Source organism: Bactrocera neohumeralis, chromosome 2, assembly GCF_024586455.1.
Source record: "Bactrocera neohumeralis isolate Rockhampton chromosome 2, APGP_CSIRO_Bneo_wtdbg2-racon-allhic-juicebox.fasta_v2, whole genome shotgun sequence".
NCBI classification, from domain to species: domain Eukaryota; kingdom Metazoa; phylum Arthropoda; class Insecta; order Diptera; family Tephritidae; genus Bactrocera; species Bactrocera neohumeralis.
In genome coordinates, this window is record NC_065919.1 from 18480150 (window position 1) to 18505089 (window position 24940).

The following is a 24940-nucleotide window of genomic DNA, read 5'->3' on the forward strand; positions in this document are numbered from 1 at the left end:
CACCTCCTCATCACAACCAGCCACAAACATGTCAACGCACAGGTGTGAGTGAGCGCGCTTGCCAGCTGCGCTCTCGCTCTCACCACCGGCTGCAGGTTAAATCTCACACACCAGCACGGCACAGCACAGCACACAGCTCGTCGCTCATCTGTGGCACGTCGAAAACGCACCTGCCATTTTTTATGTACGGATTTTTCAGCTCCTTTTGTCTGCGCACACAGATCCTGCTGGCGTTCCCACACTCCGAAAACCGACTTGTTTATGCGTACTATTGGAATTTTATGTGCGATTCACTTCACTACTCTCTCTCTCTCTACCCTGTGACCTGCTATGCCTTTTCACATATACTTGTTGTTGTGCGCATGCGCCGTGCGATTTCGTATAAAAGGCGCACCAGCGACAGGACTCAACATCATTCAAGCGATAGCATTCGTACAGTGAGCAACAGCAGCAAGTCATACACAGCTCTACGTTAAAAGCAAGTCTTTGAGTATATTTTCTTCTTCACACACAAATAACCGTAAAACAAAACCACAACACAAAATGTACACAGCCGAGTATGAGAACAGCGTCAACATGAGCGCCGAGAAGCAACAGAAGAAGGTCAGCTATAGCATTAAGCGTTTGCTGAAGCAACTCTTCAAAACACAACAACAAAAGCAAAAGCAACAACAAGAATTGTTGGAGAATTTCGCCAACAGCAAGAAAGCCAACTCATTGGAATCACTCGAATCTCTGGAGAATTCACGCAATGCCGATCTGGAGTCCGTAGCTGAGTGCATCTCTCTCGAATCCTGCGAGAATGATGCCAATGAACGTTTGGCCGCCTCATGCGATTTGGAAGATTACGAATTTGCCGATATCACCACAGTGCCCGTACATTTCTTACGCACAGCACATGGTACTTTCTTCTGGACCGCCAACACTGATTTGCCAGCCGATAATGATCTTATCGAACCCTTGTACTGCAGCACTGGCAATCAAATCGCCACCACACAAATGCAAGATCGTTGGGCACAAGCCTAAGCGCCTGTTTGTGATGAGCGAGCGAGTGTGATACAGCGCCATTGAGGTCTTCCAGGTCCACTACACACACACATAGTGGATCATGCTGAGAAACGCAAAGCTTTAATTGTTTGTGATATTTTTGAAAGTACTTACATGTTTATAAGAAATGGTTAGAAAATTAATGTTTACAAATATTTATACAAAAGAAATAATTATACAATATAACAATGAAAACAAAAACTAAATACTCTTGTGTTATCTTTATGCGGTTTGGTTGGGGATTTCTTACTCTCTGCTTGGTTTTTGTTATCGCATTCTGCTTTACTTTGTGCTCAAAATTAAAATATCAAGCTGTAATGTGGTTCCCTAAAATTTAAGTACTCGACAAAATATTTTTCTTAGAAATTTGCATATTCTTTGAGGTAGATGATGAAACATTCGTAATCAAAATCGTAACCAAATGAAATAAAAATAATTTTATAACCAAAACTAAAATTTTTTTTCAATATGTGTGGTTTCTAATATAACGTTTTTCCTTCGCCTGTAAACGTATGAAAAGTGATGTTACGTTATTTTGCATTTTAGGTGACGATAACAGTTATCGTCTATTGGTAGTCGAAAAAGTCTTTTCGTATTTTGTCAATAGATGTCGCTGCAGTCGTATATCTCCAGTGCTACCTACCACATTGTGTCATACCATATAGTGCTGGAAAGGTGAGATTAAGCTTCATTTAACCAAAATTAAATTCGGGGAGTTAAGAAAAAGTTAAAGCGGTTCAAAAATGAGTAAAAATTATGAAGAAATCTTCCACTATGAGCTTCTTCAGCCTGGTCGAACGATTGATTCTACATTTTACTGTCAAAAACTGATAAGATTGAAGCAAGCAATCGAAAAAAACGACCCGAACTGACCAACAGAAAGGGCTTCGTCTTTCACCAGGACAACGCTAGACCACACACATCTTTGATGACTCCGCAAAAACTTGGCGAGCTTGGCTGGGAAGTTTTGATGCATCCACCATATAGTTCTGAGTCCAGCCAAGAGGGGCCTGTGAAAATTACTTGTCGCAGTTTTTCGCCGAGCAGCCAGAAAAATTTTACACTGATAGAATAAGGTCTTTACCCGAAAAATGGTAAAACGTGGTCGACCAAAATGGTACATATTTCGTAATGCGACCGAGAAAAGAAGATCCATGAAGAATTATACACAACGTTCTCACTCTCCAGTAGAAAAGACTAGATCAATGGTTATATTATTGACGAAAACGGCGAAATCAGAAAGTAGACTCCCTAAAAAAAGAACTGTGGGCAAAACAGAAGCTGGCATGTGGACACAAGAGGCACAGCTCATGTCTTGGAATACAGGCAACATAGAAGACAAAGTAACTTTGGGTTAGTTTTGGACTAATCAAAAAGCTTCTACGTCTAAGTAAAGTAATATTGTTGAAGTTATCACGGGCCATCTACCCTTAAGATATCATTTTCAGCAAATCGGAAAAGTAAATTGGGTGGAATGCAGCATGCAAAAAGCATCATGAGAGGCTGGAACATTATCTATGCCAATGCGCAGCCTTCAGATGGATAAGATGGTATATATTCCATGGCTTCTAATGTTTGAACTTAAAAGACAATGAGCAGCTAGAGTTTAAAACCAGTTTTTTTTACCAAATCCACCGAATTGTTCGATAAGTCTTAATTTGGTTACCACCCGGGAGCACAATGTGGCTAATGATGTCTTAAGTGTGGCTGCCCGCGGTATGCTGTTCGAGAGCTTCTCCTTTCAATCAATCGCTTAACTGTAACGTAATTTAACACGAGTATTTGTGAGTTCTTTTTGGTTTCTTTAAGACAATCAGCTGTTTATGAGTTTTTATTACGAACCCGTACATTCTGGAGAATCCATCCAGAAAGATCTAGGCGTAACTTCAAATCACTCATGCAGAAAGAGTAAGCTGACGATCGCTGTGCGGAATTTCACCAAGAATCGAGAATGCTGAGGAACTTCTTGCATCAAGTTGGTTAGAGGAGAAAGTTTACAAATACATATAGTGAAAATTGCTAATTTGCGAACCCAACCAGGAAGTGTTGAGTTGTTTCCACCTCATATTCTTCCATACAGCTTCTGTAAATGGCATCTGGTAAGACTTCCAACCCTACAGCATGGACGCTAATAGGGCTACGGCCGTTTAAAAGCCCCTCAACTAAGGAGATGCTAGCCCTACTGAGGCGAAGGGATCACTAGATCTCTTGCGATCGATATGATGATGTACCGATGATGGCCCAGCGCTGGCCAAGTAGTAGTAGAGCACAGGAGGATACGCATTCTAGGGCGCCTTTCCTTTCTAGCTCATAAACTTTACAATTTTCTGCGATTTCCCTATGACCTGGTACTAAACCAATTTTATCACAAAGACACTCGATACTATTGATAGCGAGATTAAGCACTTCTCGACCAACCTTGAACACGCTGTTAATGAGTTCAAAGTTAGTATCGCCGCTCTGCTATCTGAGTAAATGGTCCCTTCTGTGAAGGAGGCTGTACTCCGGAGCAGTATATCTACTGTTACCTTAATGGCTGCAGCCTTCCAATCTTCTTTACGGATGGGCCAACGTAAAGAAGCGCACTGCCTCTCTCCTCCAAAGGCTCATGTGGTAAACACTAATTGTTACTTCAAGATACAGACTCTAATTCAATACGTCTTAGTTGTCATGATAAACCAGAACTATACTACAATTCCATGTTAGACTTTCTAAGCAAATTTCTTTTTTGTATTTAAAACACTTGGATATGTACAAATGAATATAGTTATTAGAATTTCGAAATTGATTTCTTAATATTTTCACACGTTCCCATTGAAATTAAAAACAAAAAAAGAAACAAAATACACCACACTTATTATTCCCTACTTTGTCATTATAGCTCGGCAATTTACAGCTCATTTATTTTCTCCCCTCTCACTAATTAAGAGTGTTTACGACGATTGCCACTTTTCTTACACTTCCAATTTCTTTTGTTAATTTCCGCCACCATAATAATCGTAATTATTTCTTTGACTGCACACACAGGTAGCTTGTTCTTCGTTCTCGCTAAGATTAGTTGGCATTATAGGCCTTACCGACAGGCACACATACATAGTTACTTTAGTTGTTTAGTTACATTTCGGCTTATTGTCTTTCAACTGGACAATCATTTAGTGTTTCTGATTGGTCCCCTGTAATTTTGCTGCCTCGTTCCAATTAGACTAATTGTTATGTGGCTAATGCGCTTGATCGCCGCCAGGTGCCGCTGAGAGTATCAATTTTAGAAGTAATCTGCCTTAAATGCGATCAATTTAAGTTGAGTCGGCTTTGCGGCCCACACACTTAAACCGTTAGCAGTTCAGCCTCTTTCTATGTTGTTGAGTCCATTTGCGGAATGAGTTGGATAGATATCTGAAGCGTATTCACGTTTTAGGAAGGAGCGGTTGATGTCTGGTTGGGACTTTTTCCAGCTTTCGCGTCAGCAACTTGGTTATTCAGCTATTTGTGGTTAGTCGAAAAGTATTGGCACAGCAATAAGGGTTTATATTTTATTTGAAATACTAAAAAGCAGCAAACTCTGTGGTTTCAGTAGGAGTTAAGAGTTAACGGTTTACTGATCAACTGAACTTTCATATAGACGAAAATTTAGAACCAGTGCGGCTAACTTTACACTGCTCTATCGCCGATCTGCATGCTATACTTAAAGTTAAGGCCCATAGCTTTAAGCTATTATAGATAGGAACTTATTCGTGTCTTGTAGGCCTCTGATTAACTTTTGTGGGGAATTCAGGTGACACTTAATGTTCTTAGAATTTGCAAAAGCGGTGATTAAGTACTTTAATTTAAAGTAATGTCAACACTCCAAGGAAATTTACTTCAACAATAGGGTCGGTTATCGTTTTGCAATCGAAAGCAAAAGTAGAGGTATATATTCCACTTAGAAATTCTTGAATTTCTCCTAATATCGTGATAGTGAGTGAATCGACAGTACAAAAAGAAAAGCCACTTTAAAATGCCAATCTTCTAATCCAATCTTCTGCTTTACAGGAGATTCGTCTTTAAATCGCTAGAGTTGTTCAACCAAGGATACACCTTGATAGACTTAAGTTAATATTTGACTTCCCATACAAGCAATTGGTCTAATAGACTGACATAAAAAATATTTCCAATAAGTAAATGTCGTGTTATCATAGAAATACGTAAACAACATACATACATATATTTTCAATTCAACCGTCCTCTCTTGCAAAGATTGCTTACTAATTATCACTTCAGGCACGCCTTGTGCTGGAACGAACCCACTCAGATTCATTGGTTAACGGGTAAAGAGTTGAGGTAGGGAAGGGGTAATAACTACGGTCGGCTTTCCTTCAACACATATGACTCGGCATTGATAATACTAAGTCGCTGAACTTGCAAAAACAGCAGTTTTGATGTATGAGGGCCCAAAAGAGCACAGCACTTATTAAAGGACAGGTGCTGATGTCATGACTTTAAGTGTGGTTCTGAGTGTATCAGTGCACCATTATCGGCTTGTGCGAGTATTCTACTTGGTGCTTTTAGATCTTCCGTAACCTAGAAAATATTTCCATTTTCATACCAATTCAGATCAGCATTTAGTCACTAAAAACAGCGTCAGAGACCTACTATAACTTGAACATTGAAAGTACTTAAAGAAAATGGTATTAGAACCACCTAGTCCATATGTAGAGCGCAATTTGTCTCAGTCATTTGATACTATACTGAACATAGGTCCCCGCAAGACTGAAATGGCACAAAAATCCGAGAGTAAACATCAAGAAGCTCTCTACAGCGTATACTCAATAAAGATCTGTTTCTCCATGGTTACAAAATTCAAATAACACAACAACTAAAATCGTATGACCATACAGAGCGAAGAAAGTTTGTTCAATGGATTATTGAGCATCAACAAATGGATGCTGATTTTTGGAGCGAAATCTTCATCAGCGATGAAGCCCATTTTCACCTTACTGGGCTTGTTAATCGCCGAAATTGCCTCTTTTGGGGTTTTGAGCACCCACATGAGACTTTTCCAACGCGTTTACTCTCTGGCCTTGGTGATCACAATTGGCCCCTTAGAACCTATTCTATATACTTAATGTTTCAATAAAAATATTACAATTGAAAGACTATAAACTGTGTTTTCTGTTTAATTCCAATCATGCGTTAATTTAGGCACATTTTACTTCTAGTCGGCGATTTAGTAAGGACAAGCACCAAGTTTTGCACTTATTCTGGTATGAAACCGCTCGATCTTTCTAAGCGACATCGCTTCGCTCTATGGGCTCTTGAAAAGTTCCAAAAAGATCCGACGTTTCCGAGCCAAGTTTTTTTCAGTGATAAGGCTCATTTTTGGCTCAGTAGGTAAGTAAACAAGCAACATTGCCGCTTTGGGAACAAAGAACAATCGAAAGAGATTCAAGAGCCGATGAAATCATCAATTCATATTTATTCGAAAATGTTGCCGGTGAGAACGGAACCGTCAATGCTGACAGTTATCGCGCAACGAAAACCGACTAATTGATGCCTGAAATTGAATTTCGTTATTTCGCCGCAATAGATTTATTGAGAGAACACCAAAATCGTGTGATATCACACCGTTAGACCTTTTCCTGTGTGGATATGTAAAGTCTAAAGTCTATGTGGACAATCCCGCTTCAATTCAGGTCTTGGAGCAAAACATCATGCATGTCATTCGCCAGTTACCGGCTAAAATGGTCGAAATTTGGACTCAACGAATGGACCATCTGAGAGTCTTAGCCGCGTCCAACATTTGAAAGAGATAATCTTCAAAAAGTAAATGCCAAAGAATGTTCTTTCGATTGATAATAAACATTCCCCATTAAATTTGAAGTTTCTGTGTTTTTTCTTTAAAAAAGTAGGGAACCTCGAAATAGATCACCCTTTACTATAACTGAATTAAAAAATTAAAAAAATATGATTTAAAAATTCAGGCATTAATTCTCAATTTATTTTAAATATTATGTGTTATGTATGTAACTTCAGGAATTAGGTATTTGGCATTTGCCGTTAAAGCTTGATACCAGTTAGAGGAATACCAGTTCACTTCCATAGATTGCTGACAACTTACAAAACAAATATTCATTTCGATTTTTTGTTTGACATTACAGCACTTATAGTTCAAATAAAGCTTACAATTAATTAAAATAAACAAAATATAAATTATTTGTTCTGAACGCGCTAAATTATACAATAAATAAAGCAGATGACGCTGAACTTTGTAATGATGCATTCAAACACTTTTATGCATACAAGTAATATTATATTATATCACAGACAACAAGTAAAGCAAAGTGTGCACTGCATATGTGTGAGTGTGTGTGTGGCGAAACACGTTGCGACGATTGGTTCAGGGGCCACAGCGCCAGCCCACGCCTGCTACGTGCGCCTTGGAAGACAGACGATTCTGTTGATACAATTTCATTCCAATTGTGTATGTGTGTGTGCGTGTATTATACAACTACAACTAAAGCCTTAACTAATGGTGCACCGCTAGTCACCAGGGACGCCACATCGGATCGGATGAGCAGGAATCCACGGACACAACGGAGGCGGTATCGCGCGTCGAACAGCTACTATCCACCGTCGTCACATCGATGAGATCCTGCTCCTTGCATGTGCTTGTCGCTGCAGCAGCCACAGCCGCAGCAGTAGCATAGGATCTATGCGCCGCCTCACTAACAGCACTGTAGTAATCTATTGGCGACTTGGCGCTGGTCGGTGACTCTAGTGAGCCCAACGATTCACCGCATTCACTGTAATTGTAATTTGCCGACGGCATTGGCATTTGCAGTGTTAACGGCAACGGCAACAGGTTGGCATTCGTGCAGGCGGTTGTTGGTGGCATTGCGCCGATGGCGGTCACCGTTGAGCTGCGCAGCAATTGATGTTGCATTTCGATGAGACGCGTCGAGAGGAATTTCATAATTTTGCCGCCCAACTCATCCGCTTGACACTGTTGCAGTAGTACTTGTGAGATTTGATCTGCCGCATGCACGTAGCCGGAGCGAAAGGACTCGATATGCGCGCTAGCCTGAGATTGTAGCGAAAGACTGCCGCGTTGTTTCAGCTTACGCATGTGTTCGACCGTTAGTTCGAGTATGTCGGCTTTCTCGAGACGCGTTACATGTTCACCTTCCTGCTGCAGGCACTCCACCATCAGATCCTTGAGATCGTCGAGACACTTGTTGATGCGCGCGCGTCTTTTGCGTTCCAACAGTGGTTTCATCACCTTGCGGTACTGATAGGTTTTGGACATTTCCATGACCATTGTTTTTATTTATTTTATATTGCGCGTTGCAACTGTGCTTTGGTTGAATTCTATATTTATTTAAATTTAAATTTGCGTACGCGTTCTTTCGTTATCCGTGATTTTGGGAACTCCGTTGGGAGACACAAGTGAGCTTAGCGTTTATAAGTTGTTTCTGGTTCGCGTGTCGGTTTCAAAATGAGCCAACAACCTGCCCCGTTCACAACTTTTATACAATAAGGGGGTTTTCTGCGCTCACACAGCTCGTACGGGTTGCTGTTTGTGGTGGTTGGTTGCACGATCGCTGCACGATCGCAATGGTGGTCGGTCGACTGTGTGCTATCGGTGTGTATGTATGTGTGTGGTGCAAGTGCTACCAGTGCTAAGTGAGACTACTGTGCAGTGGCTGCGTTGATGACTGTTGTCGGCTTTGTGATACTCAAAGTCAGCCAGTGAGAGAGTAAGCGAGAATGGGAATGCGTTCAAAGTGTGACCGAAAAGTGTTGTTTCTTATTGTGATGGGTAAAATTTGGTAGCAACTTTGCGGCTATTTGATTTTTTTCAATTTGGTATCCGGACATAGGCATATACCCAAATGTGGATCAAGATATCCCCTTCTCCATCTACCGATCATGCACGAAGTTTTTGAAAAAGCGGGAAAACCGGGCTCAGCAATTGGCCTTAGGATAGGTTAGATGACTTATCGGAGCCATCCTTTGTCCTTTGTGACACCATAGAAAAGAAAGACTGTTCGAATTTAAAAAATTAGCAAAACGCTTAGTATCCAATACAAATTTGCACACGCGTTTAATTTCCACTCCTGCCAGTTTGGTGGGATGTCTGAAGGTATGCGCTCCCAAGTGTTTAAGTCTTGACCTCCAAAATGCGGGACAGTCAAGAAGGAAGTGTTGAGTTGTTTCCACCTCATCTTCAGCAATCCATCTGTCTGGTAAGATTCCCAACTTTACAGCATGGACGCCAATTAAAAGCCTTACAACTAGGAAGAGGTTAGCCTTATTGAGGGCAAAGAGATCACTAGATCTCCTGCGTTTCATCTTGGGCCTAAAGACTTTTTCCTCAGCACCGATGGTGGCCGAGCGCTGGCCAAGCTTCCGTCCAGAACACATGGGGAAACCCACCCGCTCCCATTTTACCGATAGCGGTTCTAGGGTGCCTTTCCTTGCTTTTCATCAGCTTTGTAATTTCCTACGATTCCGCTGTGGCCCTTAATTGGCCTTACGAGCGACTGACACCGAACCGTAAGCACTCGAGAAGCAAAGCAATCACCAGGTCCTTGCAACCGTACGATATAGTAAAGTTATATCTACCGTATATATATTTTAGTGGAACATGAAACACTAGAATGAAGAGACTTTCAAAAGTTACGGATACCTTAGTATAATAGTCTTCTCTACAAAAACCTTGTATGTTATTTAGCCAGTTCAGTAAAAACTTCGGATAACTTCGGTAAAGAATTTACATAAAATAATCCTGAAGTTATTTCTAAACACGATGAAAGAAATATAGCAAGGAACCAAAACTATTTATTAGCTTCGTAAAAACACTTCAGGAGCCAAGTATTTCCAATATGTGCTGGATGATCCGTTCAGAATCGAGTTCCGAAATCTGATTACGACAACTGTCGGATCGGACTAACTACTTCAGGCCCACTAAGGAAGCTCTTATAAAATATGTTGGACATCCATAAAGTCTCGAAGGAAACCTTTTATTTCAGGGTTATTTCCACAAACATCAACAACACTTGCCGTTATTCACGCGGGACTTCACAACATTGGTCCCATTGCTGCCCAATCGCATAGCGTACGACCAGCAACACTTTGCCATTTCAAACTGCTCAGTATAACTATGAGCACACGCGTACTCCGCACACATAATCAAAAGAGAGCGACACGGTGTTCGTGAGACGCGCCAGCAAGTAGTGATCGTGCGCGGCGCTTGTGCCAATCAGAAGAGCATAACACGTTGGAGTGTTGCTCACACGATCAATAACGACAACGTGCATGCAAACATAGTTGTCGGATGACGGAATTGCCCGCTAGGGGCACAAATACCAATGCAATGGACGTTCGGTCGGTTGGTTGGTTGGTTGGTTGGCTGGCTGCCTGCCTGCTTGGTTGTTTGGCCCCACCACGCGGGCATGTCTTACTTATTGTCAATGATGACAGTTCTCTGCCGCTGCCACTGACTTGTGTCATGCTGTTGTTGCTTATTACTACTGTTGTTGTTGGTGTTATTGCTGGTGCTTTCGTAAATCGCATTGTGTATTTTGTTCGTACGCTACACACTTTTCCAGACCGTGGGAAACAGATTTGTCGTGTGTTTCCCACACGATGGACGGATGGATGGATTGCGATACGTTGCGATGCGCGACGACGATGACGACGTCGACGATTGTGGCGATGCGATCCGATGGATTGTTGTTGAAATGTTGCCTTTGTTACTTTGCGCTTTAAGTATTTGTTGGTCTTATTGCTATTGTTGTAGGCTTTTCTTTCTTTTACTTTTTTTGTACTTGTTTGAGCTTTAGTTATTGGGCTGCCGGTTGGGTCCCGCATTTTGCGCCACTGCTGCGCCTTAGCTGGAGCTCTTCGGTCGTTTGTATGTAGGTTTGAAGTCGCGCAATTACGCTGAGGCATGCTCGACTGATGATGATGGCATGAATTTCGTTGAAGCGTATCAATTGAGTTGGTTGGCGGTCGAGCCGACGGGCGTTCGTTTGACGGATGGACGGTCAATGAATAGCTTGCCGGGGTTTACTGGGCAGATGGTGGGACACGGGATCCGACTGTTTGACGTGTTGTTTTGTTTGTTTTAGTTTAGTTTGCAGTCAACTTTTGTTGTTGTTTAATTTTTGTTTTTGTTGGGGAGCGCATGGGTCCCACAGTTTGCTCTACCATATAACAGTGCATCGGCATTTTGCAGAAAACTTGCGGGCTCTTGTTACTTTTTTTACAACACACATAATTTGCCGCTTCTCGGGTGGGGTGCCGCAACACACACCAACACACACACACATAAAACACGCAAATTACAAAAGTAAAGCCATCAGCCGTCTGTCAGTCATTGTTGCTGCGACAAGTGTTGTGGGATTTGTTGGCTGATGTTTTTAACCTCACGTCGCTTGTCCCTAATGCGCTGAGGGGGAACGCACAGCATTTAACTGCGAACATATTCATAACTGTTAGTCACCCAAAAATTACGATATACAATAATTTGTGTTTACATTTTATTTATTTTCCAATGAACATCAAGTCGGCACACATTAAGTATTTGCTTTGCTAAATGCACGTACTTACGAGGGCGTTGTACTGAATCAGTGGTTTTGCGGACAATCTTGCTTCGTAAATTTCACAAACATGAGCTTTGGCTTTACAAAGCACCTGCATTTCTACTGTTCACGTGCGCTCCATCGGGATCATCAGCTCCTAAGCAGATTAAACTTGAAAGAGTTGATCGGGTTTATCAATCCATGACTGCGAGGAAGCCTTGGCATATTTGCAATGATCGATGCTGCAGCCGTTGGAATCATGGATGGACTATAGAAAGCTAATCGGTACGAGTTTCGAGATCCAGAAGGAGTCCACTATTACACATACTAAAAATCAGTGAGATGGACTTTGCTCCGTTTTATTTGTCGAAGCCGCTGCAATTTACTCAGCAACTGTCGAGACGGCGAGCTTGGCTGAAAGTGCTGAGAATTCTATACTTTTCTTTTGATTTGTGGTGAGAGCTTCACTATTATTCTAAGAAATGTTGGTCTTCATCTTTAAAACACTCAGTTTCCTGAAAATATCCTCATGGTCTATTGCAAACTGTAGAAAATTATTTGTATTTTTACAACTATAATACATGTTGTATGAAATCTCAGTGGTCAAAAGTATCTTCAAATTGGTCGTTCATCTCAACAAGTGCTGGTCAACAACCAGAACCTTTGCGACTGCGAGAAACTTCTGGCTCAAGAGTGAGCAGTAAGAGGTTATCCGAATATTAGCGAAGTCAATCTCGGCGCAATGGTTTACCTGGACACTGTCTAGCGGATTTACTCGCGGTGCGGCGAAATATTTTGTAGGACGATCTTTGAAAAAGCTATATGTAGGTAGGCGAAGTAGCTGGCATTGAAACTAATCGCCTTAGTAAATTTGAGGTGAACTCAAAACGCTTCGTCCATATATGAGGTTCTGATGATGCACTCTACTATAAGTTTATAGGTAACCAAAAGGATGTTCATCTGTCCAAGTGAGATTCGTCGATTAAGAGCAACCCTGTGACCTAACCTAACCGAATTGTGCTTCTGGATTCACTCACGCATAATACAGAGCTCTCAATTCGCAGCAACTCAATAAAATTTCAATTCAAAAAGTCTCGGATTTATCGAAATACCCTGCCTTCCCAATTTTGTATGCAAATATAATGAATTTAGTTTTAAGCAAATACGAACATACTTACACTTTTCTGGATAATAATAAAAAAAACCCTGCAGTTTTCGAGGAGCCATCACTCAACAACAGCGCAACGCAATGCAACACAAATTCCCGCACCCATTGATTCGGCGCCGCTGGCTTGTCAACTTGGCAGGGGACCTTGAGTGCAGTATACGAAAATGACAAATATAGAAACATACAAAAATACAAAAATACAATCTCAATATTTTTTCGCGCTGGTGTCAATGGTTTTGGTGGCATACGAGTAAATTATCGCTAATTAAAAAGCCCTTTCGTGTTCCCGCAAGCTGATAAGCTAATTCTAGTTTCACTGATATCTTATACATATACATACATATATTTTAAGTAAAATATTTACATAAATATTCAGCCCTATCAGTTTTGTAGACCACAAACTCTTGTTTTTAGGACTTTGCAGGTCTATTTTGAAGCGTTCGCAGCCGCATGCATATCACACTTGCAGTGCGGTTGAAATGTACTTATTTGTATACCTTGAGCAGGGTATATTAAGTTTGCCATGAAGTTTGTGACACCCAAAAAAACGTCGGAGCTCAAAAAAGTATACATAATTGGTCAGCGTGACTAGCTTTAGCCATGTCCATTTGTATATATGTACTAGTCCCACAGTTTTCGAGATATCGACCAGAAATTTCGTACCCGTCCTTTTCTCGCCAAGTCGCTGCTCGGAACCGCCGTTATCGGACCACTATAGCACATAAACTGAACAAGTGGCATCGAGTGCTTGTGTGGAAAGCTTTTGTTCTTAGCTTCAAAGTAGACCTCAGTTTTGGCGACTTCTCTTCATTCGAGGAAACTTTATTTTCAGCGAGCATTCTTTTGAGATCCAAGAACAGGAAATAGTCGCTTGGGGCTATACGATGGATGCAGAATCGAATTCGAAATCCTATTCATGGACTTTTGGCATCGTTTGCACTGGCTCGAGACACGGTGCATTATTTTCGGCGATTTCGTCCTTCAAACAGTCTAATAAGGCCAAGGCAGTCAACAAAAATTATTCCACGCGCATCCAAAATACAGACGCCCATAATCTTGCCAGATGACTGTTAAGGTTTCAAAGCTTTAGAGTGAGTTAATCGTGTGCTGTCTATTCAGATGACCGTCGATTGGACTTCGGAGTGAAAAAATGGAGACTTGTTTCCTCGGTTGTCACATATCGATGCAAAAACTCGGAATTATTAGGCCTGAATATCCCCAAATACTGCTCCGAATCATCAACTCTTCGTTGTTTTTGGTCACTGCACTATAAAATGTGGCTTGATAACTCATGACTTTTTGAACAGTGTTTTTTGTTCTTGATACCTTTTCGACTCAAGACATCACGGTGGCATGGATAACTGTTTGTTATCCTTGCTGGAATTTTCTCAAACTGTAGATGGCGATCGAGATCATTAATCGGTGTTATTTTACTTGATTTTTAACATTACATGATGCCGGTTTTCTTGTTTTAACGTCAATATTTCCGAGAATCCAATGAACTAAATCCTCGAATTGGCTACATAGAAGCATACTTTTTGGTACTAGACCCTCTTGATAATCTTATCACGACCCTTAAATTGTTGTAACTATGTACATGTTGTACATTGTGTGTGTAAGAACCACGAACACTGTGCAACTAGTTATAATTTATTTACTGCTAAAAAATTGCGGTTGAGTACATAATTTTTTGAAATAGCTTCCGATGTTTGGAATAAATTTCTGAAAATATTTTTAGATTTATGTTTTTCTAAACAGTGAGATTTTCATAAAATCTCGTAAACTATCAGAGTGAATTGGGAACGTCTTATTTCCATTAATACATAGCAATAAATAATGAGTTCCCCTTTGAATAAAACCACATTCATTCTCTTTAAGCTTGACAATCATTTGCGGTAAAAGAGTGATAAAAAAATTCTAAAAATTTATGATTTCATTATAATTTTTCATAAGCTCTTTATCAGTGTTACGATAATTCAATTCATACATCTGTAATAAAAAATAAATCTTTCCGAGTTAGGCGCTCTTTGTGAAAAAAAACCCCATAAAGATCTCATATAAGCTGAGCCCAGGTACTTTTTTGGCGTAGTAAAGGCATCAGAAATTATAAACTTGAGAGGGGAATGACCAAATTTAACGAGCTTAAAGGGTCAGTAGGGTAATCTTTATTCAATTTTTTTGTTTTTTAACTTTTCTGTTCCCTTATACCCTTGGAATTAATGTAGAAACCCACTTTACCATTGGAAGGTTTCGAAAAAGGTCCCAAAAATAATAATACCGCTCGACGTATGGAGCACTCGGAGTACAATACGCACCTGTACCTCAAACTTTAAACGCGTTTTTCTCAAAACACACTTTTTCAAATTGGCCGACATGATTCCGGTCGAACTACTCAACTTATTTGCCTAATTTTTTTTAAATGTTCACAAAACGCCTGGCTATCTAGATTCATAATTTTTCATAATTTATTGCCAATGTTATGACAAAATTTTTGTAAAAAAACATGGGGAAAAAAAACGTTAATTACTTCTTTATTTATCAAAATTTTTTCATGATTCTAGTTGGTTCGATAACCATTCACGTATTTTTTAAGAATGAATTGGGTTTTTGTGTTTCAGATGATCCAAACATGAGAAATCGTGTCCGCCAGTGAAAAAACGCACCTTATTCACCCAACCATTTCTCCGACAGATGTCATCAAAATACCTCATGATATGTGAAAAAAGTGCTATTGTACATAGAGTAAAATTTTCTATAAGAAAAAGATTTCAAAAAAACAGGCCAGATTACCCTACTGATCCCTTAAAATCACAGCAGATCAAATCAAGGCGTTTATCAGCACTTTGGAAATGCTAGGCATTTTTAGCACCAATTTGCAGTTTGGAATGGACACACTAACCACCTTGATAGGGTTCGAGGCCCATCTAAAACCTCTGTCGTGATTTGGGACCGGCACCCGGTTGCAATGCAACTACACATTGAGTGATCAAAACACTCTGCCCGCATTCAGACTTTTAACCATAACCACCACGATACGCATCGATCCGCATGAACAGGTTGGAGCGAACTCCAAGGGCTCCTGCTCCACGTGGTATCAGAATTAAGTCTCCGGTCAGTCCTCGTAGCCGAAACTACTACCAGTTGAGCTTCTATACTGCTCTGGACTGGTTACCAGGGGTTGGACCCCATACTCTCATCCCACGCAGCCACTAATCACACAAGAACCTAACCTTAAGTTTCAGCCAATTGCGCAAACATTTCGAACGTCCCTAACTGTTCGGCATGCCAACTAGTGGAAATCACACCGCTGACATCTGGCCTTCCATCTGTATAGCTAATCCCCATTTCCTCAAGGTTCGTAATATCCGAATACATTGGACATTCTGCAATGATATGTACCCAATCCTCAATGGGTGCTCCACATACAAATCCAGGCAAAAATACATACAGAGGTCCATGTCCAGTAAGTAGAAAGCACAAGCTCAGACAAAATCTGAAGTCTGGATTTCCTTCCACAAACCCAACATCCGAATGCACTCGTAAGTCACTCGGCCGTTATGGCTATTATCACAATGGTTTTGCCACTTACTCCTAACTCTTTCAAATAGAAGCCTCCTGCTTCCTAGATGTCCCCCTCTCTCCACAGCGTCGTTAGATATCCAGTCATTTTGCAGCAATGACACACTCAAACCCCTCCTTAACCAGAATGCAGATCAAGAGGGGATGGTCCTAACAACACCTGTATTGCATTCGTTGAGACGGTGCGACATACAACGCTGTTTGAAGAAGAGCTTTTGGCGCCCCAAGACTATCTTGGCTGCATCCCACCACCGCTTTGGAGTTTTGTAAAAAGACATTAGCCGAAAACTTTTGCTAGGAGTTGTCCGACAAATGGGAAACCAAACAAGCTTTACAAAGTATTTGAAGGACTTGGTGATTTGTGCGAGAATCTTCTTTATAATGAACTGATTTTGAAACTTCCGTATTGCCTGTAGAGGGCGATTGCTCTGGTGAAAGAAAAACTTTCACTATTAGTTTCGTTATTTAGTGAACTCTCGCCGAGGTATAATTATTATATTCCTAAAACAATCTTTACTGGTTACTCATTATTTAGTGCCAATTATTATTAAACATGCTCATAACGATCCATTAAGCGCAGACTTTCAAAAGCTTACCAATTCCCACGCTTAGACCGCCACAACTGGAGCACGATAAAAGACCTTCAATTAACATTCGATCACATGAAAGAAAAATTACGAAAATTACAAGTTTTCGTAGTAAAAAATTTCAACAGCGTATGATTTCCGCTTGACAAATCGTTTAACACGCTTCATGAAAATTAAAAAAAAAAAAATAATAATAATAAACTTAGCAAACAAGTGAGTCCAAACCAGTGGCCGGCTAGAGGTCAGTGTCATAGCGACTGCGCGATGACGATGATGACGGTGACGGTGACGGAGACGGCGGAGCAACCGGTGTAGTAGTTGCGGCCGTGTTGATCCGAATTAAACGGTCATTAGCGTGTGTTGAGTGGCCAACATTGCAGAGTGTCACAAAGCGCTTGCCTAATGTCGGCGACGCCAGCAAAGAGGTCATAAACTGGCTGCCGCGGCACTTCAGCGCAAAAGAAACGCGATCTAAAGAAATGAACGGTGTTAAAACTAAAAAAAAATTATAGCAAATAAAATTAAAAGCGAAGTAAATAAACTAAATAAGACAAAATTTGAACTTCAACTGCGCCGAAGCTATAATACCTTTCACAGTTGTATTTCTTATAAGAATAATTAAATCTGAAATTGCTATAGTGGTCCGATCTGATAAATATGTGCGGAGTTTGTGGCGTTATTTTGGAAAATAGGTCAGGTTAGGCCAGGGAAACGGATCTTATTTGGCAAACTTAGAAACCTGTCCGTTGAGGTACATGCCTAAAAACTTTTATATACTGAATCAACCCTCACAAAGCGAACCCCTATTGGACATTGTCCTGTAAGAATTTCTACGTTTGCGGAAAGATGAACTTTACTTAGGGCAAGTAGTTCAGTAAATCTTCCGCATTTTACTCCCGACCAAAAAGATCTCCCGGGTTCTACTCTCGACCAAAATGATCTCGCAGTCGCACCGGTGCTGGTCTATGCCATATTTCGTAAAGATATCTTTCAAAAAAAAAACTGATTCATTCAGGAACTTTATTTTGATCCATCAGATTGCTATAAATGGCAGCTAGTATATGCTATAGTGGTCTGATCTAAACAAGATTAGATTATAGCGTTGTCTTTCACAATGTTGCGTGTCATACTTCGTTAAGGCCGAATGTCTTGTCAAATATATGTAGCTTTCCATACAAAAACTTGATTTTGGTTGCTCAGTCGGTATGGCAGCTATATGCTATAGTAATAAAAGTCCGATAACGGCGGTTCCAAGAAATAAGCAGATAATTAGTATCGATAGAAGAGGTGTGGGTCGGTGCTCCCATATCTTGCTGTGTTTTAGTACTAGATAGCTGGGCTTCGCGGAAGCTTGTATATCCGCTGTCGCAAACACCTTTTGGCCCAAGATCGATCGCAAGAAATCTAGAGATCTCTTTGTCCACAGAAAGTCTAGCCTCTCCCTAGTTATATGGCTTTTAACAGACCATTGCCCTATTGGCGTCCACGCAGTAAGGCTGGGAATCCTACCAGACACCATCTGCAGAAGCTGTATGAAAGAAGATGAGATGAAAACAACTCATGTCCCGCACTTGGGAGCGCATACCTTCAGACGGAACTGGCGGAAATGGAAATTAAATACCTTGTGCTACTAAGCGTTTTGCTAATTTGTCAGTTCAAAAACAGGAGTTTTTCTTCTCTATGGCTTCACGTCGACTGATATACCACGTGCGTTCTTTGATCAGCCATCTATCCTAACCTAACCTAGTACATTTCATTCTGGGTGGTATACTTGTATACCATAGATTATAAAATCTCTTGCATTTCATTCTGGGTTGTTGATAATTGTAGTATACCCTGTTCAGGGTATAAAAGTACTGCTAAGCAAAGTGCGGCGTTCAAAAAGTTTTTTTGATGACGGCGACGCAACAACTTAACGCCTGATTACGTATGCGCCACCACTTTATTGCTGTTGTTGCGCTGAGGACTGTTGCTACGTTGCTGCTACTAATGATAATGATGATCGTAACTGTTGTTAGCGTTGTTGTTGTTGGTTGTGCACTTGCCGCTTTCTGCATGCTGGCAATGTTGATTTTGCTTGCTGCCATGCGACTCTTATTACTGTTGCAATTGCTGTTACTGCTGTTGTTGTTGTTGCCGTTGGCGTTGCGGTTGCTAAATGTGTGGCGTGGCGTGGCGCAGCGTGGCACGACACCAAATCAAACCGTGAGAAAGTGCTGCTAAAGCGTATGATTGGAATACATCGACTGAGGCATTGCTGGGATTTGCACCGGGTTAAGCTTTGCTTACTTGGTCTCGCGCATGACGTAGCACCACAAAATGAATAATGCATGAGCAAGCAGCCACCAAAACGACGTTGTTATTGGCTGTGAAGAAACTGAACCGTGCGTTTAAGCCGAAACTGCTGATGGTCTCTTTGTACCGACGCCTGCGTAACGTTGATGGCGGGTTAAACCAGAGCGCGCTGTTAAAGTCTAAATATCTTTAGAACTTTTAAACAGAGTTTGAAGTACTCTGTGGGATCTATTTTTATGTTGAAGCTGATATAGAACTTAAGTGCCACTACAGTTTGTCTTTCCCATTCCAAATCTGAAAATACCTGCAACAACTGCAAGCAAAGTTTTGTGGTGCTGTGTCGTTTGGACTTTTTACAAAATCTGGTAGTACCTTGTGGAACCATCAGAACCATCGAAGAGTTAGGGCACTTAGATTAACTCATCATTCTGTTATCAAATTATCTGCGTCTTAATCACGAGATTTCGACTCTGTTAGAAAACTGCACTACGACATTAGCAACAGCCACTTAAAGCTCAAGAGCTGAGGAGCGCCAAAGCTTTTCTAATTTTCTTTAGACATTCTCGAACAAATCTACAACCGCTTTATCTAATGACACGCACAAGTTTCTGTATTATTCATTATAAGGAATAACGACGTTTCTTTGCTCGACTCAAGATGATTTCACTTTTCAATTTCTGTATAAAAAAATAAGAGTTGGAATACTCAAAAAGGCATTTCTAGGCCTCTAACAATAGAAGAACCGTACTTTGGAACCTTCCCATTGGATAAAAAACACTTCAGCTCTGTAAGTATTCAACGCAGTACCTGCCGTGGGAAGCAGAGGATAAGGAAGACCTTCACTCCGTTGAAAAGACCAGGTGGATAAGGATCTGGGAACACTTGGAATCTCCAATTGGCGCCAAAGGAATAACGACTGGGCGCTGTTGTAAACTCGGTGTTTACGCCAATAAAGAAGAAGCAAGTAGATTTGCTAGCCCGATCTGGTTTAAGAGTGTGACCGACCATTTCAAACTTACAGCCAATAGCACTTACGCCAAGAGAATTCTCACTAATATTACAAAAAACTGGTAAGAGGTCTGCACGTAGCTTCAGGGCTCTTAGTCTCTATTTTACGGACTTGATTTTGAGGGAGATGCAGCGAGTTATTATTCTATACTTCGGTCTTCAACTGGTTACAGTTAGAGTTCATGGATTTTGTAGGAAACCTCGATATGAAAACAAAATACATACATATATAAATGGAGGGCTTTTGACTTACTAGAGGACGAAAACTCAAACTCACACCTCACCAAATAACCCCATACAGCCATCGGATATAGATCCAAGCTCCAGACGAATTCATTTACACATCCGGCGAAGTGTTCAACAAAGTCTCATTGAGCTTTTTTTACTTCAGTCATATGTGGTATACCAAGCTTCGTCTGTTGGGGAATTCAAGCTCGTGCAGCAATAAAGAGATTCGCAAATAAGGAGCTCGTATTGCCATTTATGTGTGCGCGCCAAGAGCCAAGCTCAAGCGAACTCAATTGCCGGCACTTGAGTACTAAGCAAGCAATGCAACTGAAAACCATAAACGACATACAATCGTACACGAGCAAATACCTCCAGCTGAATCAGCTCAAACCGTAGACACCTTACGCGAAGCGACTTGGCCAAACGAGTGAGCGTTAGTTAAGATTAATTGCGACGTAGTAGCCGAGTGCACACACTTCCAAACTGGCTGTTTCTTGACTTCGATCGTTGAACAATTGCGAGTGTGCGAGCGTGCGAGCTCTTGGCACTGCGCCTCTTGGCCGTCTTGACTGGCAGGCGTGTGAGGAGCGAGCGCGCACTTAGCACACGCGATTGGCACGCGGCTATTTTGCGACGCATGCTGCTAACGTTGCATTTTAACTCGGCGACAAACTTTTCGCGCCTGTGTGATTGTGTGTGTGTTTGTCTGTGGAGAGTGGTGTTGCTTTTGTTGTCGATCGTGTAGCACCTAAGCGAGACACTGCCGTTTATTGCCGACGTTGTTGTTATTTGTTTTATAGCTTATTGCTGCTGTGGTGTCATGTGGCGTTGGTGGGACGTTGGAGGCGCGACCCATGGACACCATTCCGGCTGCGCGTGCAAATAAATTGTGGCGCGAGTTGGTATGAATTGTGTAGTGTCTTTTTAGAAAGAGGCGTATGCTTGTGTGTGTCTTATATATGGAGTCATTTGTTGGTTGGATTAAATGCGTTGAGTGGTATGCAAATTGAAAAAGGCGGACAAATGACGGTTATCACAATAATGATTTTTTTATTGAACTGATTTTTTTTAATATTCGTAATTAATTAATGAATTTTGAGTTATGAGCTATTGTTTTCACGAGAAAAAGGTTCGACAATTCGATGGTTACAATCCAGGATTCCATATTGGAGTCAAAGTAATCTTGGCTAAACTTAGCAAGGACACACACCCTGACTGCCCATATCTATCTACTCAAAGCAATGGATTATATTTGGCAGCAATGTCTTGTCGTTTCAATGATATTGTGTTAGGGACAAAAACGAATGCTTGAAAGGTTCTCCCAAGTCATCTTAAGCTCCTCTTACGAACTTGTGTTACTCTGATTGCTTTAATTAAAAGTCAAAATGAACTTAGATTAGTGTGGGCTCTACGAACTCAACATATGTGAGAAAATCTTCAGTTCCTCTTTATGACTTAAAAGGATATACAAAGAAATTTCCGAAATTCCTAAAAGACGGATCAGGGCGAGATGGAATGTCTTGAATGCAAATTTACCAAGATCATATGCAAGAGTCCCAAAGGAAAAGACGGGTCATAATCTATTGCCAATACTTCCTGGTGGTATGAGCATTATTAACGACGATAGATGCAAAAATGACAGGGATGTAGGAATGAGAGAGACACTGAATACATTCTATACTTCTTTTCAACTTTAGCAAGAACTCGCCTTACATATATATGTATAAGAGTTTCGCAGTTTAAGGAATTTGACGAAGTATCAAAATTAGGTATCAAGTTGCTCTTATAGTTCGGTTGCAGCGTTGACATCCTCTATGACGAATTCTTCTGCTCAAATTAAACTAAACCTCCAGTTGTGTAGTGAAGTCCGGAGAAGACATTCTGATATTCCTTCGGTTTTTTCGAAATATGTAAAAAAAAACTGTTTTGTTCAAATTATTGCTCATCTGAGGCTATAACATTTTGCCATCTTTCTGGTAATTTGTGGATTCCATCGCAAAAGAAATGCGCAGACTTGGCGGTCAAGAATGAATCAAAGCAATTTTTGATACCCTGTCCTGAGGAGTACCGAATTCCAGTGAGGGCGTTCTGCATCGGCTAAAACAAATGTTAGGCAAGGTAAAATTTCCCTACCACCATTTTCCAAATGGTTTTTAACCCGTCTTGCATTATGAGAGCGAGCGTTTTCATGTTAGAAAATTATTGGCTTGTGTCTAGGCGAAAATTCTAAGCATTTTCGGGACCGGATCTTTTTAATTTGATGAGTTACTGTCCGTAGCGTTCCCTATCAATGGTTTCGCCCTTCTTCTTCGTTTCTTTTATTGGCATAGACATCGCTTACGCGGCTATAGCCGAGTTAACAAAAACGGGCCAATCGTTTCTTTCTTTAGCAATTTGGCACCAATTCCATGGTCCTTCTCCACCTGATCTTCCCAACGGAGTGGAGGTCTTCCTTTCCCTCTGCTTCCCATGGCGGACACTGCATCTCATACTCCCAGAGCTGGAGTGTTTTCATCTAATCGGACGACATGACCTGGCCAGCGTAGTATTGTCTCTTAGTTTATTGAAATATGTATGTCGCGGTATTCGCGGTGGGCAATGCGCAAAGGACTTTAAATGTTTCGCAGAATCTTTTTCTCGAAAGATCAAAAAGTGGATTCCTCAGATGTTGTCTGCACTATATAGCAGGACGGGGATGATGAGTGACTTATAGATGAGTTGAGAGAGAACTTTACTTCTCAATTGTCTACTCTGTCCGAAGTAGGACCAGTTGGTAAGAGTTATTAGCGTTGGATTTTGAGGCTGATATTGTTGTTAGTGTTAGTCCAGCAAGATAAACGAAATTATCCAGGACTTCGAAGTTATGACTGTGAACATGACAGTCAAAGCAGAACTAACGGCGCTGGTGTTAAGGCCAACATCAATATCATCGGCGTACGCCAGCAGCTGTACACTCTTTTAGAAGATTTCATCTGACGGATTAAGCTTCTCAGCTCGAATTATTTTCTCCAACAGTAGATTAAAGAAGTCGCACGATAGGAAGTCGCCTTGCTTGAAACCTCGTTTGGTATCGATCGGCTCGGAGAAGTCTTTCCCGATCCTCACGGAGCTTTTGGTATTGCTCGACGTCAGTTTACAAAGCCGTATTAGTTTTGCGGAAATACCAAATTCAGACATAGCGGCATAAAGGCAGCTTCTTTTCGTGCTATCAAAAGCAGTTTTTAAATCGATGAAGAGGTGGTGTGTGTCCACTCTCTTTTCCGTCTTTTCCAAGGTTTGGCGCAAGGTGAATATCTGGTCGGTTGTTGATTTTTCAGGCCTAAAGCCACACTGATAAGGTCCAATCAGTTTGTTGACGGTGGGCTTTAAGCTTTCACACAATACGCTCGATAGAACCTTATATGCAATGTTGAGGAGGCTAATCCCACGGTAGTTGGCGCAGATTGTGGGGTCTCCTTTTTTATGGATTGGTCATAGCACACTTAAATTCCAGTCGTCGGGTATGCTTTCGTCCAACCATATTCTACAAAGAATCTGATGCATGCTCCTTACCAGTTCTTCGCTGCTGTATTTGAATAGCGTCTGGCAATCCATCGGCCCCCGCCGCTTTGTTCTTCTTCAGACGGGCAATTGCTAATCGAAATTCTTCATGGTCGGGCAATGGAACGTCTGCTCCATCGTCATCGATTGGAGAATCGGGTTCACCATCTCCAGGTGTTATGCTTTCATTTCACATTAAGCAGGCTGGTGTTCCCTCCGTAATTTCAATATGCTCTGGGCATCAATCACTAGATCACCTCGGGAGGTTCTACAATAGTATGCTCCGCTCCAGAAACCTTCTATCACCTCATGTTTTCGTAGAATTTTCGAGCATTTCGCCTGTCGGCCCGCTTGTCAAACTCTTCTTACGTCTAGACCCTTTATTACATCTTATCGAAAATATCCACAGCCAACAACAACAATGTACGTTGCAGTAGTCTCATATCGTCTACTATCCAACCAAAAGATTTCTGGAGCAGGTGTAACGGTAGTGCTAAACAACATAATAAATTCTGGACCGTTAATATTGTGTGGCTAGACAAATGAGTTTTTGTTGTTGTATGTACACAAACTGCTCCGATGCCTCTAGTAGAGAGTGAAGGTTGAAAATTTGGTTCCCACCAATTGCGAATGCATTAAATCCTGCAGACAACACTAAGGACCTTTTTCAAAGATACCAATACATACATCTAGATGTTTAATGGCACCAAATCGAATGTCACTGTGACACCTGCAATCGCTTGAGCGTCACACAGTAGCCGAACCGAGTGACAAGAGCACAAAAGCAAGAAACAAAACAAAAATACACACATACACGTACCCATGTGTGCCTGTGTATATGTTTATAAGCGCTCATTTGTATGTTTACCCTCGTACAGCATCCCAGAAAGGTCAAATCGCAGCGCAGCAATGTCAGGTGGCAAGTG

General features: G+C 41.2%; 2 protein-coding genes across 2 annotated transcripts; one reads left to right on the forward strand and one right to left on the reverse strand.

The window, feature by feature from the left end:
• The first annotated feature begins 543 nt into the window (after positions 1–543).
• On the forward strand, positions 544–1041 carry LOC126751058 (enhancer of split m4 protein). Its single transcript, XM_050460981.1, has one exon. It carries the CDS (start codon positions 544–546, stop codon positions 1024–1026), a length of 483 nt encoding a protein of 160 aa, XP_050316938.1. The 3' UTR covers positions 1027–1041.
• Positions 1042–6991: 5950 nt separating this feature from the next.
• On the reverse strand, positions 6992–8529 carry LOC126751047 (enhancer of split m3 protein). Its single transcript, XM_050460968.1, has one exon. It carries the CDS (start codon positions 8339–8341, stop codon positions 7568–7570), a length of 774 nt encoding a protein of 257 aa, XP_050316925.1. The 5' UTR covers positions 8342–8529; the 3' UTR covers positions 6992–7567.
• Positions 8530–24940: the final 16411 nt, after the last annotated feature.

What these genes read in the sequence shown, in the direction of transcription:
- LOC126751058 (XM_050460981.1), top strand. Translation starts at nt 544, where the DNA reads ATGTACACAGCCGAGTATGAGAACAGCGTCAACATGAGCGCCGAGAAG.
- LOC126751047 (XM_050460968.1), bottom strand. Translation starts at nt 8,341, where the DNA reads ATGGTCATGGAAATGTCCAAAACCTATCAGTACCGCAAGGTGATGAAA.